This window comes from Hevea brasiliensis, chromosome 10 (genome assembly GCF_030052815.1).
Source record: "Hevea brasiliensis isolate MT/VB/25A 57/8 chromosome 10, ASM3005281v1, whole genome shotgun sequence".
Taxonomy (NCBI): Eukaryota; Viridiplantae; Streptophyta; class Magnoliopsida; order Malpighiales; family Euphorbiaceae; genus Hevea; species Hevea brasiliensis.
In genome coordinates, this window is record NC_079502.1 from 8,408,228 (window position 1) to 8,423,651 (window position 15,424).

General features: G+C 28.8%; 4 protein-coding genes across 4 annotated transcripts; all 4 read right to left on the bottom strand.

Annotated features, from left to right (window-relative positions):
• Positions 1-1,533: 1,533 nt before the first annotated feature.
• On the bottom strand, positions 1,534-3,088 carry LOC110647947 (uncharacterized). Its single transcript, XM_058129135.1, has 3 exons — positions 2,815-3,088; positions 2,506-2,712; positions 1,534-1,890 (listed from the first exon to the last, which is right to left on the bottom strand). Exons 1-3 carry the CDS (start codon positions 2,818-2,820, stop codon positions 1,678-1,680), a joined length of 426 nt encoding a protein of 141 aa, XP_057985118.1. The 5' UTR covers positions 2,821-3,088; the 3' UTR covers positions 1,534-1,677.
• Positions 3,089-5,544: 2,456 nt separating this feature from the next.
• Positions 5,545-6,108, bottom strand: LOC131169318 (uncharacterized). The gene has a single exon (XM_058128528.1). It carries the CDS (start codon positions 6,106-6,108, stop codon positions 5,545-5,547), a length of 564 nt encoding a protein of 187 aa, XP_057984511.1.
• A 2,636-nt stretch (positions 6,109-8,744) lies between these two features.
• LOC110647944 (probable glutathione S-transferase) lies at positions 8,745-9,484 on the bottom strand. Its single transcript, XM_058128709.1, has 2 exons — positions 9,173-9,484; positions 8,745-9,095 (listed from the first exon to the last, which is right to left on the bottom strand). The coding sequence occupies exons 1-2, from the start codon at positions 9,482-9,484 to the stop codon at positions 8,745-8,747; spliced, it is 663 nt and encodes a 220-aa protein (XP_057984692.1).
• A 2,689-nt stretch (positions 9,485-12,173) lies between these two features.
• On the bottom strand, positions 12,174-12,851 carry LOC110647951 (uncharacterized). The gene is made up of 2 exons (XM_021802007.2): positions 12,693-12,851; positions 12,174-12,617 (listed from the first exon to the last, which is right to left on the bottom strand). The coding sequence occupies exons 1-2, from the start codon at positions 12,705-12,707 to the stop codon at positions 12,324-12,326; spliced, it is 309 nt and encodes a 102-aa protein (XP_021657699.2). The 5' UTR covers positions 12,708-12,851; the 3' UTR covers positions 12,174-12,323.
• Positions 12,852-15,424: the final 2,573 nt, after the last annotated feature.

Sequence of the window (15,424 nt, forward strand, 5' to 3'; positions counted from 1 at the left end):
ATTGATAAGTTGTCAAAGTTAGTTTTCATGAAAAGATAATTTCTTAAAAAAAAATATTTAATTTTTATTAATGAATTTTATGAGCATCCTAAAATTTAGTAAGAAAATATTGTCTTAATAAGAGAATGAAGTTAGCGTTTATAGCTCCTTCAAAAAGATTTTTCTTATCTACTCTCATCATCATATATAAATAAAAAATAATATATATAAAAAAATTTATATAATATATATATATAAATTTTTTATTTATATTTTTAATTTAATGAAAGTATAAGTATTTATTTTTTCTTTCAAAATTTGAAAAAAAAAAAAAAAGCTAAAAAAACAATTTAAAAAAAAAAAAAGGATCATCAATCTACATCTAAAAATCAATGTGTCATGTCAATCAATCATTAATTAATTTGTATTGTGATGTGTGTGATGTGTGGTCTTAATTTGATTTTCAAAGGTTTGATTTTCATCATGTCTTTGAAAAAGAAAAGAAAAAAATAAAAATCTATACTTTTTTTTTTTTTTTTTAACTAATAATATATACATACATACTCTCTTTTTACTCTCTCTTTTTCTAATCTCTTCCTATAGTCATTTATCAATGCCATAGTAGAGAATAGAGAAGTATGAAGATCAAAAAAAATGAAAAAAAAAAAAAAAATAAAAAAAAATAGATATAGAGAATAGAAGGAATAGATTAGAAAAAATTAACACTTACTAGAAAAAAAAAATTATTTTAAGAAGAGAACCAGACCAGGCTACATAACCTTAAGATAAGACTTCAGAGAGAGTATTTATAGTAGCAAGCAACTCTGAAATAAAAACAAAAATTTAAAATTTTTTTTTTTTTTTTTCTTTTTTCTTTTTAAGTATACTCTTCTCTACTATATTTACACAACACACACACACAACAACAAGGCAAGCAGCAGCAGCAAAGCGCAACAAAAAATAAATAAAGAAAAGGAAAGAAAAAAAAGAAAAAAAAAAAAAAAAAAAAAAAAAAAGGAACAAAAAGACATAAAAAGCTAAAAGAAATCAAAAAAAAAAGAAAAAAAAGAAAAAAAAAGAAAAATAAAAGAATAAAAAGTCAATTTGAATACAATGACGAAGTCAGAATTTTAGTTTATTGTTATTATATAATATAAAATTTGATTGAAGTAATTTTGATGAAAAAAATAATAAATGAAATAATAATACAAAAAAAAAATTATATAAAAAAAAATATTATAAAAATAAAAAACTTATAAAACTCTTTTAAAACTCAAATTTAATATAAGAATAGAAAAAAAATTACCATTACATCCTTAAAAATTTTTTAAATTTTAAGTAGGCCCAATGCCCCCCCTGACCCACCCCTAGCTCCGTCTTTGCCTAATACAACTTTTGATAGTGACTTTACTTAAAAAGTAACTTGACACTCTCATTTTTACTTTATAAACATTTGATATTTAAAATTTTATGAAAATGTAATTATTTAATTTTTTGCATTTATATGCACTCTAACATTTCGTTACATTTTTTTATAAAATTTAGAAATTTAATAATTATACTTTTATAAAATTTATATGGCAAATATTAACACTTTTATAAAGGTGTTAAATGTTAACTATGCTAGATAAAGTTTAGGTGCAAAACATGTATTAAGCCAAAATTAAAACAAGATAGAATGAGAAGAAACAGGGAAGCTTAGCGCATGCGTGCCTTTTTGTGTTTTGCACAAAGAAGCTGTGGTGAGACTCTGTACAAGTCTTCATCAACAGGCTTAGGTGTTTGCCTGGCCATTATAGGATAAGGAGGAGGAGCAGTGGGGCTCGGTGGTTCTTTCATACCACCAAACACCCAACTTTGCTGCTGCTGCTTTTTTTTCTCTTCTTTGACACGGTAGCGACGTAGTTTTGCCTGCAATTATCAATTATAGAAAACAATTTCCAAGCTTAATCATCATCCCATTTTCAAATCCACAACTACATTAACATATATCATATGATTCCATCATCACAGGCACCACGAACGCAACCAACAAACACCATCATAATTCTTTATAATGCCGACAAAATAGAGTGGATTTTTCTGGAAAAACATGCCCCTACACAACCATCATCGCGAGCGATGCGAAAGTGGAAAATTTACCTTGGTCCCCTCCTAGCTATGAGCTATAGTACTTCCATGTTCTCTAATAATATGTGGCCACTGAGAAAGCATCCCTAGAAGACCCTTTACTAGTTTGTTTTTCAGTTCCCCATACAAGAATTCGAAAGCATTTCCTTTACCTGGGAACTTCTTTTAATGAATCTTTTCTTTCTTTCTTTTTTTCCTTTTCCTTTGCCTTTTTTTTTTTTTTTGTGTTTTACGCTGCTGGCTGCCACTTTTCATGAGTTATGGTGTGCATGGGCATTAACTGATTAAGAAATATACTATAAGTTTCAAAAAATCCCAAGAACACAAGAACTCTCATTTGACAACAGTGTAAGCGCAAAAAAATAAAAAAAGAAGCTAGCAAGCTCAAGCAATTACCCTTCGGCGAGGAACAACAATCATGGCCGGTGCGACCACATCATTCTCATACAAATCACCAGTAACATATAAATCCCGATCCTCTGAGTAACTGTAACGAAGCAACCCAGCTTGCCTAGCAGATTCAAAACACTGAGTGAAAGGGAGGTCATCATTCCAGTCCCAGCTCCCAAAGGCTGGTACATGGTTCCCCGAATAATAATAGTCCTGCACAATGTAAAACCCAGAATATTAACGAGCTAATAACAATGGTTGGCAAACACACTTCTCCGTAAGAAAGAAAAGAGATAAAGATCGAGAGAGGCTCACTTCCATGAGGATGAGGTTGAACCAGCAGATGAAGGTGGATGCTACTTGAAAGGGTTTTTAAAATGCGATATCTTTCTTCATTTCTTTCTTGGAGCTGCACAAATACAAGAAAAGGAGGGGTATGGGGATGGGTAAAAAGAAAACTACTCAGATAAAGAAGCTTCACAGTAACAGACAGAGAGACAAAGAGGCAAGGAACGGACAAGGAGAGGGAGACAGAGAGAGAGAGAGAGAGAGAGAGGGTATTGGGTTACGAGGAAATGTTACTTTTCTTTTGGGGTTCTTTTGATATTCTATCCTTTTAATCTTTCACTTGCATCAGGGTTTTGCTTTGCCAAGTTTGTCGCTGACCAGATGTATATTCCAATGTATGATTAATAGTAAAAATTTATTCACACGATTTATTATGAAATTAAGGTGTAAATATATTTATATAATTGATTTATTTTCATATGTAAATTTTATTATATAATATATTTTAAATTTATAATAAAATAGATATAAAAAATAATTTTTTATAATTAATATTAAGAGAAATTTATACATAAATTTAATTTATTATAAAATTAAAAAATAAATATATAAAATTTATATATTTAATAAATAAATCAGACCATATATAATTCACGATAAATTGAGTATCAAACTCAAAGGTTAATTGGGTTTTCTTGTCTGTTGGGTTCTCCACTACCATCCAAGCAATGAACCCCAGTAGGAAAATTTGGGTTAGCAGCTTTTTCTTTTCTTTTTTCAAACCACACGGTTCGGACTGGCGGTTCAGAATTAATATCTAAGCTAATGGGTTTATATATTGGTTTTTTTTCCAGAAAGTAAAAACTAAAATTGATTGCTTAATGACAGTTGAACAGAACAATAGGTCAAGGCCCAACACCCATCTTAGAGCTAGATATGATATCTATTATATCTATTAATTGTAATTTGTGTCAATTCTAACCGGTTAAATTTAATTTTTTTTATTATTTAAATTTAATTATATTTTTATTTGATTATTTTATAATTCAAACTCTTGTTAAACTTTAATATTTAAAATAATGAATGAAAATTTTGATAAAAATTTATATTAATTTTTAATAATTTATGTTTTATTTTAGTAATTATATTCATGCACAAATTGTAAACTTAAGAAATTTTCTTAAACTTTTAAGCAATTGCTTTTGTAATTATTTATAATTGAACGTGACCATTCATTATTTGGAAGAGGAAAAAAAAATATAAGGCCTTCGCTCCCCCTAATGTCAACTTCACCTCTGCTATCTTTCTTGCCCCATTAAAGTATTTATGCTGTTTCACATTAATTTAAAATATAATATTCATACTATATATAAAATTTTGATAAATTTACTCTCTATGAGTTAATTTGTAAAATAGAGTTAGAGTCCTTTCATTTTCTATGCATCAGAGAAAGACTTGGATTCTACAAAATTTATCTCATCATGCACACCCTTCGAAAACGACAAAGCAACCTGAGCCAAACAATCTGCTTATCCATTGGCTTCCGCGTAAAACATGCCGAACCGGCACAAGCCACTTCCTCTTCAACAACTCCTTGATTAGTTCCACCAGAGAACGGAAAATTAGAGAAAATGGCACTGTAAAAGAAAACGGAAAGAAGCTATAAATAATATTTTCTTACTACAAAACTGTAAACAATATTTTAAAAACTACCAAATATGTCCTTTCAATCTCTCATAACGTTGCGAGAAAAGACGGAATTTTGTTGATTTTTCTTTAAGAAAAAAAAAAAACAAAAAGCAAAAATCGTGATGATGCTGAGAACACCCTTATTTCAATAGGAGTGTACTTCTTGACAGGGTCGCAAGGCAGGGCATGCGCCGAGACGGGATGGCCTTTGGTCTCCCAAGTCTCAAATTTAAATTAATATTTTATGTTTTCATGGACCTTGAATTCATTATTATGGTGGTGATGGTCATTCTGTTCAGTGAAAGTAAACTTACGTTTTATTTATTTAATTAAATGGGTCTTAGAAAATTTTTGTTCTAGGTATGGCAAATGCTTGAGTAGGGAATTCAGTCTCTTTTCATGGAGATTCTATCCTATACAGACTATTAGAGCCTCAAAACCAGGGCCAGAAAAATGAGAATTTTAATTGAAAGAAAGAAAGAAAAGCAAGGGTGAGGAAGGGCCCTCTCCCAACTCCCACCTTCTGACAATACATTTGCTTCTTCTTTTGTTCTTGTTATTTTGCCTTTTACATTATCTTAAGAATTCAATTTAATTTATTTATTTTTATTAATTTTTATATTTAAAATAAAATAATTTAATTTTTTAATTTAACAAAATTATTTAAAAATAAAAATTAAATATATTTTTTTAAGAATTTAATTAATTTTTTTTATAAATAATTATTTTTAAATGAAGTCTTTATTTTTTAAAACCTAAAAATCATTGATTTTTCTTTTCATCAAAAGAAGTGCTCAATTGACCCAATTACATTCATGTCATGAGCCTAACCCAACCACACGACTTTAGGCCCACATTACCCAGTCCAGCACTCCAGCTTTTGTGCCCGCTTACAGACACACATATGCAAAAACCGGCAAAATAATCAGACGATAAAAGAATTTACCTTCCAATCAGTTATTTATTTGTTTATTTTAACAAAGATAAGCAATTCATTAAAAGCCTAAGAAGGCAAAAGGGACATTACAAAGTGAGATTGGAGGATAGGAGTATGAAGAAAAGATTTGTCTAAGCCAACCCATTACAAATCCCACGAATAAAATTAAAATTAACTTCCTTCAAAGTGGATTTAATGCTCAATATGTCCCTGATAATATCTAGAATTTCCTGAGGACAGGAGGTCTCAAGACATTTGTTGATGACGATTTGGGAATCGCCTTCAATGATTACTTTCCTGAAATCATAAGAAGCTGATAACTGAATTGCATTCCTGCAAGCAAGACTTTCGGCCACTAGGGGATTGGAGATTCCTGGAAATGATGTGTTGTGCCATCCTTTTAAATTTCCTAAGTGGTCTCTGGCAATCACACTGGTTGTGCATGTTTTACTCGGATTCTGAACTGCTGCATTAAAGTTAAGCTTGATCATACCTATAGGAGGAGGAGACCAGTGTTGCTTTTGCAATCTCATATTGTGGATTAAAGGTCTTTCTTTTTGGGCTGACAAAAAGTCTTCTTGATGGTGGGCTGCAACTGCAAACACTTGCTGAAAAGATAAACTTTGATTCTGAAAGGAGACTAAATTATGGTTCTTCCATAACTGCCACAGAATGAACACCACTGATGGCAACATTTGAATCCCTTCTTCACTTTGATTCACCCCTCTTTTAATTTCCTTCCAGCAATCTAGAAATGAAGTGCCTTGCAGGAGTGATGATCTGAGTCTAAGTGGAGAGTGGATCCATACTTCTATAGCCTCTGGGCATTTAAAGAACAAATGGTTAATTGTTTCCACTTCTTCACAAAAGGAACAATTATCTGGAAAGTGAGGGATACAATTCTGTATCTTTTGTTTGGTGGGCAAACATTCTTTGAATAGTTTCCATAAGAAAATTTGAAGTTTCAGAGGGATTGGCAACTTCCAAGGGTCATTCCATATAGCAAGAATTTCCCGTAATCCATGTCAGAAGCAAAGCCCATCAAATTATACTCTTGTACTGTTACGATTTTGATAATGATATTTTTTATTAAAAAAAAAGTAGAAAGATGTTTTATTTTATGGGAATAAATAAATTATAATACATTTTGTTTGGTGAAATTCTCTGATTGACCAAGTATATTTATTAAATGAGGTTATATAAGCCTAAAATTAAAAAAAAAAAAAAAAAACTGTTTCCTTTAGTGAAAGAATGTTAGTGCAAGATGATCAATTACTAAGCATGCAGAAGAATGAGCTGCATTGTAATTGAAAAATTAAATTCAACTATTAAAGTAATGTTTGGTATAAATGAATTTCATAAAATTTTATGAAATTTATTTATAAATTTAAAATTTTAGTGTTTAGTTTAAATGAAAATTCATTTATAATTCTTAATAATCAATTTCATGCAATTTATTATAATTAAACAAAATTCTATTAAAATTAATAGAATTTATAAATAAACTCTAAATTTAAAATTATATATATTTTATGTGACAAAATTATTCTCTTATTATATTTTATTTTATTTTATTTTATTTATTTCAAATACAAAATTCATTTCATTTAAAATGAATTTCATATTTAATATAAAATATATAAAAAAAAAATTCATTTGTAAATGAATTCTATAATGAAATTTCTTTGTAAATAAATTTAATCAAATGAACTTTATTGTAGAATTGAACCAAATAGGGTCTTAGATTTTTTAATTCAATTGTTTAATTTTTCAATTCAGTTTTATTTATTAATTGTAAAGAATTTCAATTTGTTAGTTCAATTACCATTTTATTTTTAAAGAAACAAACTTCATTCAACAATGCAAAAGATCAGTGAAAAAGGCATTTGAGATAAAAGCAGGAGGGACAAGACCCCATTCCTGAAAATCAGACACAGAATAATAAACTTAGCTAACAAGTAAATACACCATTTGCTGATCTTTTAACAAACTAAACAGATGAACCAGAAAGCTCTTGTAATAAACATATGCCATCTTCCACAATTAATCCAAAATAAGACGGATCCACGCCAGAAGATTAAATAGGATATAATTATTTTGTGGTTGAAGATCTTCAACAATATACAGTGCATCAACAACTGCAATATGGGTGCCAAAATATTGATGTTAGAAATTAGAAGGTTAACATAACTGAATTTTTCCAATTTTTCCTCTGATGACAGCTGATTTGTGACTTTGAATATGCAGGTTTGAAAATAAGCATCAGTATGCAAATTAATTGCAAAATTTCATGATGCGCATGGTGGCTGGTAATATTCATTTGTCCCCTTGTATACTGCTTTCAAAGTAGCTGATTAAACAACTGATAACTAACAGTTTTTCTTCCTTTACCAGTTTGAGCAACATCAAATTCATAGTATCTGTTTTTCATGGGAAATTGAAAAGTCAGGGTACCCTTAGAAATTTACCAGCTGCAGAACCTTCTTCTGTTACATTGAATGTATTCTAGCAACTTTAGAAGATGACTCTTCTATGCTTCAGATACCAAGTACAGTTTGGTAAACTGTCCGTCCTATAGTTTATATGAAACAAGCTATTTAAATTTCACAAGTTCCACATAATTTTGACGAAAACTCTTAAGGTGGTATTTTGCACCATCACAGCATAAGCCAAACATTATGAATTGGAAAGAGAAATTATTGTTTTAGAAAAATTCCTTGGAGAATCTGGATTCTAGTATGAGCAAACGTAAGATTTTGGAAGAATTGATAATTTCAAAGATGAACTTGCTTCTGGAGGCTTATAGAATTGCAAATGCTTTTGGCTAGGTACTTGATGCTAAATAATGAAAAAACATTTTATCATGTCATTAACAATTTCCAAGTGGTGAAAGTTGCTAGAGATCATTCCGGAATTTTTTTCATTTTCGGTTGTATATTGCTTAATTGTGTTTAGTGAATGTCTTGCATATGCCTTTCAATTTTATAAACTTCTCTTTCTTCAATAATTTGTAGCCTTGCATACTGCAACTGAATGCTAGCAGTCTAGACCCGCGCTGAAAACGACCATGCATTGAGTGTCAAGATATAACAGAAATACCATGAAACGACATTATGTTTCTTGATAAATGAACGAGAACAAGAAAGTAGAATGCCCTGGCATTGATAATCTCACGACATGGAGTTCGTTTGGCTGTGCTAACATAAGTTGGTTGGATTTGCACAAGGTATGCAAAGTTTAACCAAAGACATCATGGTGGTACTTGAGCTTATTTTCGGATGAGTTCAAATGATTTAATTACTAACTTTCTCAATGCCTACAATGAACAGGCTCATTTGTCAGGTGCTGCTGCGAGGTAGGCACGAAACTTGGCAACCATCTTGTCATGAAGAGGCAAGTTTTCTTTAATTGCAGGAACACTTGAAAACTCTAGCATCCATTCTGATAAAAATGGAAATCCTGCTTTATCTATCACTTCAAATCCAAGTATCTCTTCCAGTACAGGGACCAGGTTGGCAAGCCAACCCAGTGCAATATCGAGAAATCCAATCTTTTCTCCACCAAAGAATCTCTTTCCTTTTAGTTCTTCCTCTAAGAATTTCAGGTTCTCAGTGGCCTGAACTAAAGCTTCTTCTCGCTCCTTTCCTTGCTCGGTTAATATTTGCCACAGTGACGACATGACCTGAAATTGAAAAAATAGAAGTGTTCATTAAGTTTAGGGTTATATATGTCATATATAAGAGATGCTGTAAAATTTACCTTGTCATCGCCAAATTTCGCCCAGAATCGAGCAGTGGCTCTCTTGTGAGGATCTTCAGGCAGTAAGGGATTCTGCTTCCATGTCTCATCAATGTATTCAAGAATTATAAGTGACTCTACAATAGGTCTTCCATTGTACACAAGCACTGGAATCTTTTTGTAGACAGGGTTGTATTGAAGAATTAAAGGGCTTTTATTGGTAAGGTCTTCATCTATTGATTCATATTGGATGCCCTTGAGCTTCAATGCCCAGACAATCCTTAGACCAAATGCGCTTGACCATGTCTTGAAAAGCTTCACTTGTTCTCCCATTGTGTTGTGCCACTGTGCAATTGTTTTGTATAGCCCATAGCTGAGCATTTCTATTCTATATATAGAGATGGAGTTCAAGTCCAGAAAGATCTCCATTCAGCATGTTTTGCTTGGAAGTTTATTATTAGGAAAAGAGAGAAGAAATTTATTTATTATCAGGATGATTCTTAAATTAAAAAATTCATTCGGCTGGCTGTCATTTTTTCCTTTATAATTATTCATTTGTTGCTTTGGGTATTTAACATGCATTAGCCTCATTTATATCAGTATATGCATCATCCTTGTACAGAATGGAATATTCGATGAGATGAGTTTATCAAAGTAGAAACAAATAGTTAAAAATATTTTCATTATTATTAAAAAAAAATTCTTAGGTAATTCATCAATAAAATCATAAATAAAGATATGATTTAATTTATTTTAAATTAAAAAATATATGAAATTAAAAAAAAAATTAATGCATTTTATTCGACGTGGGTATTTATAGCTATGATCACCAAATATTTTGAACATATTTAAATGATTCTAAGCTCAATTCTATTCTAATTAAGATATGATTTTTATAGTATCTCTACTACCCTATATAAAATTGGATTGCAATGAAAAAACTTAATTAAATGAAAGTTAAATATAAATAGGATTAAAAATTTTAAATTTATATAAATTTTAAAATTAATTTAAATAATAAAAAATAATATAATTATAAGTAATATAAAAAAAATTAAAGGTATTTTTGGCAATTTCAATATTCCTCTTTCCACTTTTATATATAATATGAATAATTCAATATCAAATTAAAATATATAGAAACATTTTTTTAATAAAAAATCTCTACCTCAAGTTTGAATTTAATTAATTAAAATGGAAAGATTTATGTTAACAGCTGCATGGAGATTGAGAATTCAACTCATTAACAAACACAAATCAAGCTGCGAATTATAATTTGCACTTTGTTTGGCGAGAGAATTCCAAAATTTTAATATTAATAGAATTTATATTAAAATTAAAAAATTAACCATTTTTAGAAATAATTTAAGTTTATAAGGATATTTAATACAAATAAGATTTAAAATTTTAAATTTATATAAATTATAAAATTAATTTAAATAATAAAAATTTAAAATAAATAAATTTTTAATAATTAATTAAATCATGAAGTGCATTAAATTCAAAGTTTAACATAAAATAAGAAGAATAGCTATTTTTAGAGGGAGACATGGAGATGATAGTTGGACATGCAGAGGGGAGTAGGATTAGGCAAGCACCAAGTATGCGTGAATGAAGGAAAATTAAGTGCAGGGGATGCAGTTAGATAGAGGAGGGACACGCAACCACACGAGTGAGCAATTGAAAATATAAAAAAAAAAAAAAAATCCATGTTTTCTTATTTATTGTTTTCTATTTTAGAATCGATTTTGGATAACTAGAGAAAGATAAAGACGATTGTATTAGACGAATGCGTATATGTTTATGTTTTTAAAGAAAAAAAACAAAAACCAAAAGCCACAACATTTCCAAACGCAGCCTTATATTATCTTGTCCGTCTCTCTCCCTCCCCCGTGTTTCTCTCCCTCTCTCCCCTGTATCTCTCTCTCTCTCTCTCATTCCTTCCTTTCTCTCCCTTTCTACTCTCTCCATTTCTGTTTCTGTCCCCCTCTCTCTCTCTCTTTCTCTCTTCTCATTACAAAATTCCAAACTCAACAAGTTGTGAAATTTCAATCAATAAATTGCAGGATTCCAACAAAAAAAAAAGTTATCAACAATTACAAAATATCAATGAAAAAATTACAGAATTTCAACACAAGAAATTCAATTCTTTAATAAATTGCTGAATTTCAATTCTTTAATAAATTGCTGAATTTCAATGAAGGAATCAAAGTTATGCCGTCCAAATTCTTCGAATAAGAATTTCAGCATTTATGTTTAGGTCAGGACTTGTACATAACATTGGCATCGATGAACCACCATCGTTTCTTGTCATTGGACTCTATAGCTTATCTGAGGGGTCTTCGCTGTCCAAAATCCAATGACCCACTTCGCGAACTTTTAAAGCTTGCCACTGCCACTCCAACATAGTTGCCATCTTGCATAAACTTCGTTGATCTCATCTTGAACGATGGTGGCAGAGGAGGCAAGATTGGAATCAATGGTAAGGCATTGCCCTTCGCACATTCTCTTCCAGTTTGCTGGAACTAAATATCTTAACCGCTTTGGTGTGACAGTGGTGGTATTGCTACTGAAGTGGCTGTGGTGGGGGCAAACATTTGCGTGGCAGGGGAGGGGCATGTTTTCTGTTAGTGAATGTTATAGTGATTGCAGATATCGCAGATCAAGCGGTGGAGAATTAAATAAAGCCTATAGTCCTGATTGCAATCTGATGGAGATGGATTTGGAAGGAGAGATGAAGAGTGAGGGGATGAAGCTTGTGCTGTGCTTATGTTCAATAAAATATTTTCGGGTTAGTGACAGGAAGCAATTTAACTCCACAGGTGAGATCAAGGACCAGCCCTTGTGTAGGCCATGGGTTGAATGAATCATTATTAAAATCATAATAATTTTAAAATTTTAAAATTTAATAATAAAAATAGATCGTTGTTAAAATCATGACAATTTTAACAAAGTCGTGTATAACCCTCGCATCTTGAATTAAACACCCACAATAATATAAAACAAATTTACACAAAGCATCTATAGAAAGCTAGCCTTAAGGAGCCCAGTCAAATCTTAATTAATTTATAATAAAATATTTCATATTAATTTTTTTTTCATTCAAAACCACACAAAAACCATAACAACCTTAATTAATTTGATAATTAAGAAGAATGATTTCAATATCTAGTTAAATCATGTCATCGCCTTCTTCAACTTCAGCTTCTGCTTCATCGTCAAAGGTAACAGTTGGTTCAGCATCACCAATAAATGGGAACCCTGCATGTTCATCATTCACTTCATTCTGAGTCTCCTCTTCATGAGTTTTCTCATGCTCTTCTTCTTCTTCTTCATCATCTTCTTCTCCATCATGCACTACTACTTCTGATTCTTCGTTGGTGGCTGGCTTTTCTTCAAGAACAGGAGTTTGCTGTGTTGATTTTTCAGCTTGCTCATCGCCCACCACTTGGACGGGTGTATCAGCCTGAAATATCAATAACCAACGTTACATAATTCTGTCTAAACACAAAAATATAAAAAGAAACACACAGCACAGCACCTGGACGGAGGCCATGGAGAGAGCTGATACAAGTGGAGAAGATTAGGGGAGAAGAAAGGCAAGTGATTACAGGGCAAGAAAGTGGAGCTACTGAGACAGCAGAGTGATCAAGAGAGGTTAATTTGAAAGGTTGTTAAGGGCCTATTTATGATGCAAGACGATGCTTAATTGCGTTGCGTGCACAAAGCTTGCTAATTACAAAAGTAGAAGGGATCAATTATTATATATGCAATTCATCAATCTTCTTTCTTTTTATTGAACCAATATCTAATTTAAGATCTTCGCTTCAGTACATTAATGAATTATTTAAGCTAATAATAAATATTATTAAATTTTTATTATAGACTCAACGTATAAATATATAAGATTTATATATTTAGTAAATGGGTATCATTATATATATGCATCTTAAATTTACGATAAATTAAATTTAAAAAAGAAAAATATCATTAATAAAAAAAATCCCTTTAATAATATATATAAGATTGAAAATGCTTTTTATCTAGGATGCTCATATTAGATTTCCCATTATGGGACGATGAAAAAAAGGCAGATTTTTTTTTTTCTTTCACTCTAATTATAACATTAAACAATGTATTAATTTAATGGAAATTTAAATTGGCTGATCGAAAAATTAAAAATTTGTAAGAATTTAATTTAATTTATTTTTTTAAATTAATTTTATATTTAAAATATGATAAATAAAAAAATTAAATAGAAATTAAGGAAAAAATTATATGATTGTGTGAAAATTTAATTCAATTTTATTCTTACATATGATTTATTAAAAATTAAAATTTATTTTTATAAGACAGTGTAACGTCATCATAGATCTAAGTAAATAAAATAAATATTTAATTTTTTTTTTAAATTTTTTCTGGATGATTAAAAAAGATTTCGTTGGTTTGGTCCCAACTTAAAATTTTTTTGTATTTATAAGTTAAATACAATAAAAATAAAATTTTCTAATATCCTTTTTTTTCCTATTACTCGTTTAACCCTGTATTAAACATTTAGTTAAAATCTTAAAATTAAATTAGTAGAATTTTATTAAACAATGTATGAATAGAATTTCTTAAAATTAAAATAGAAAATCTAATTATTAATGTTTTATATAAAGAACATTTTTTATTCTTTTGATAAAAGCATATGGGTGTACCTAATAAGTGAAGTTTCATGGATATAAAATTTTAAGGCTCCGTTTGTTTTACTAAAATTATTTTTTTTTAATATTTTTTATATTTTTTTAGTGTTTAAGTCATTTAGAAAAATAAATTAATTAAAAATATTTTTTTTTATAAAAAATTTAAAACAATTTTAAAAAATTAATTTTTAAATGAAAAAAATAAAGAAAAAGTCATTTTCTATTTTTTAAATTTTAATGTTTTTATTGAAATATGAAAATATTTATGCATATTTTTAATAATTTTATTAAAATGTGAAAACACTCATGTATACTTGATATTGTAATCAAATAATAGAAAATATTTTTTATATTGTAAAAAAAAATTTGTGAAAAATATTTTTTATATACAAACTATTTTACACGAAACAAACAGAGCTTTAAATTAAAAAAAAAATACTAATAAACTATGTATAAAGTAATATCTCAACCCATTAATTCAATGATATACTTCTTAGTTTATTTTATGTAATATGCAAAAAATTAACATAGATTATCATTTAAATCAGAATAATTACATGGAACTACAAGAAAACTAAAATATTTGTTTCAGACTTAACAAGAAAATGGAAAAGAAAGATAAAAGAAGAAAAGGGAATAAAGAGGGAAAGAAAGAAAACGGCAATTCAAAGTTCCTATTTTGATATTATTAAAAAAAAATTAAAAAAATTATATTTTAGTATTTTATTAATTTAATAATAAAAATTTTATTAAATTTAATTTTAAATTTTTTAAATATTATTTAATTAATATATTTTTTTAATAATAATTTTAATAATAATATCAAATAGACTTTAAATTCGCATAATTAACATGCGCTTGTGGTTTAAAAAAAAAATTAGTCACTTGTCGAACCAATTCTAGTCCACTTGTAATTAATCCAGTGGGGAGATAAGCTCAAGTTGCAAAGGCAGAGGAATTATGCAAAGGGAGAGGCGGTGGTGGTGCTTTAGTGGGAGATAGCTCACTTATTAAGGTTCTTTGAAGAAGTGATTTCTTCCTGTAGACTTTTTTTTTTTTTTCTGTCTGCTATTTTTTAATTTTAAGAGTAATTATAAGACAACTCAAATTCATATGACAATGAAGTTATTAACTTTAAATTAAATATTTATATTTATACATTAATTATATATATTTCAATTATTTTTATATAGATATAAATATTAATATTTAATTTTATAATTATTAAACTTATTCGCATATTTTCACATAAAATTAGCTTATATTAAATGTAACATTTAATTTTTATAAAGTATTTGATAGAATATGGTCGATGAGATTCCCTATGTTGTGGAAAGGTTCTTTTTCACACGCTGCTAAATCAACTGTATAAATTTGGATTCGGCTCTCTTCTATAGTTCATGATTTATATATTTATTAAGAAGTTTAATTTTATTTTTTGTAATTACCATCAAAATATATATAAATAAAACTTGTAATTAGGTTCCTTTTTCAGTGATAAAAGTACTATATTTGTGAATAAGATAAATTTATCAAATAATTTAATGAATTGATCACAACATGTGTTATCTTAGAAAGGTGAGTGCTT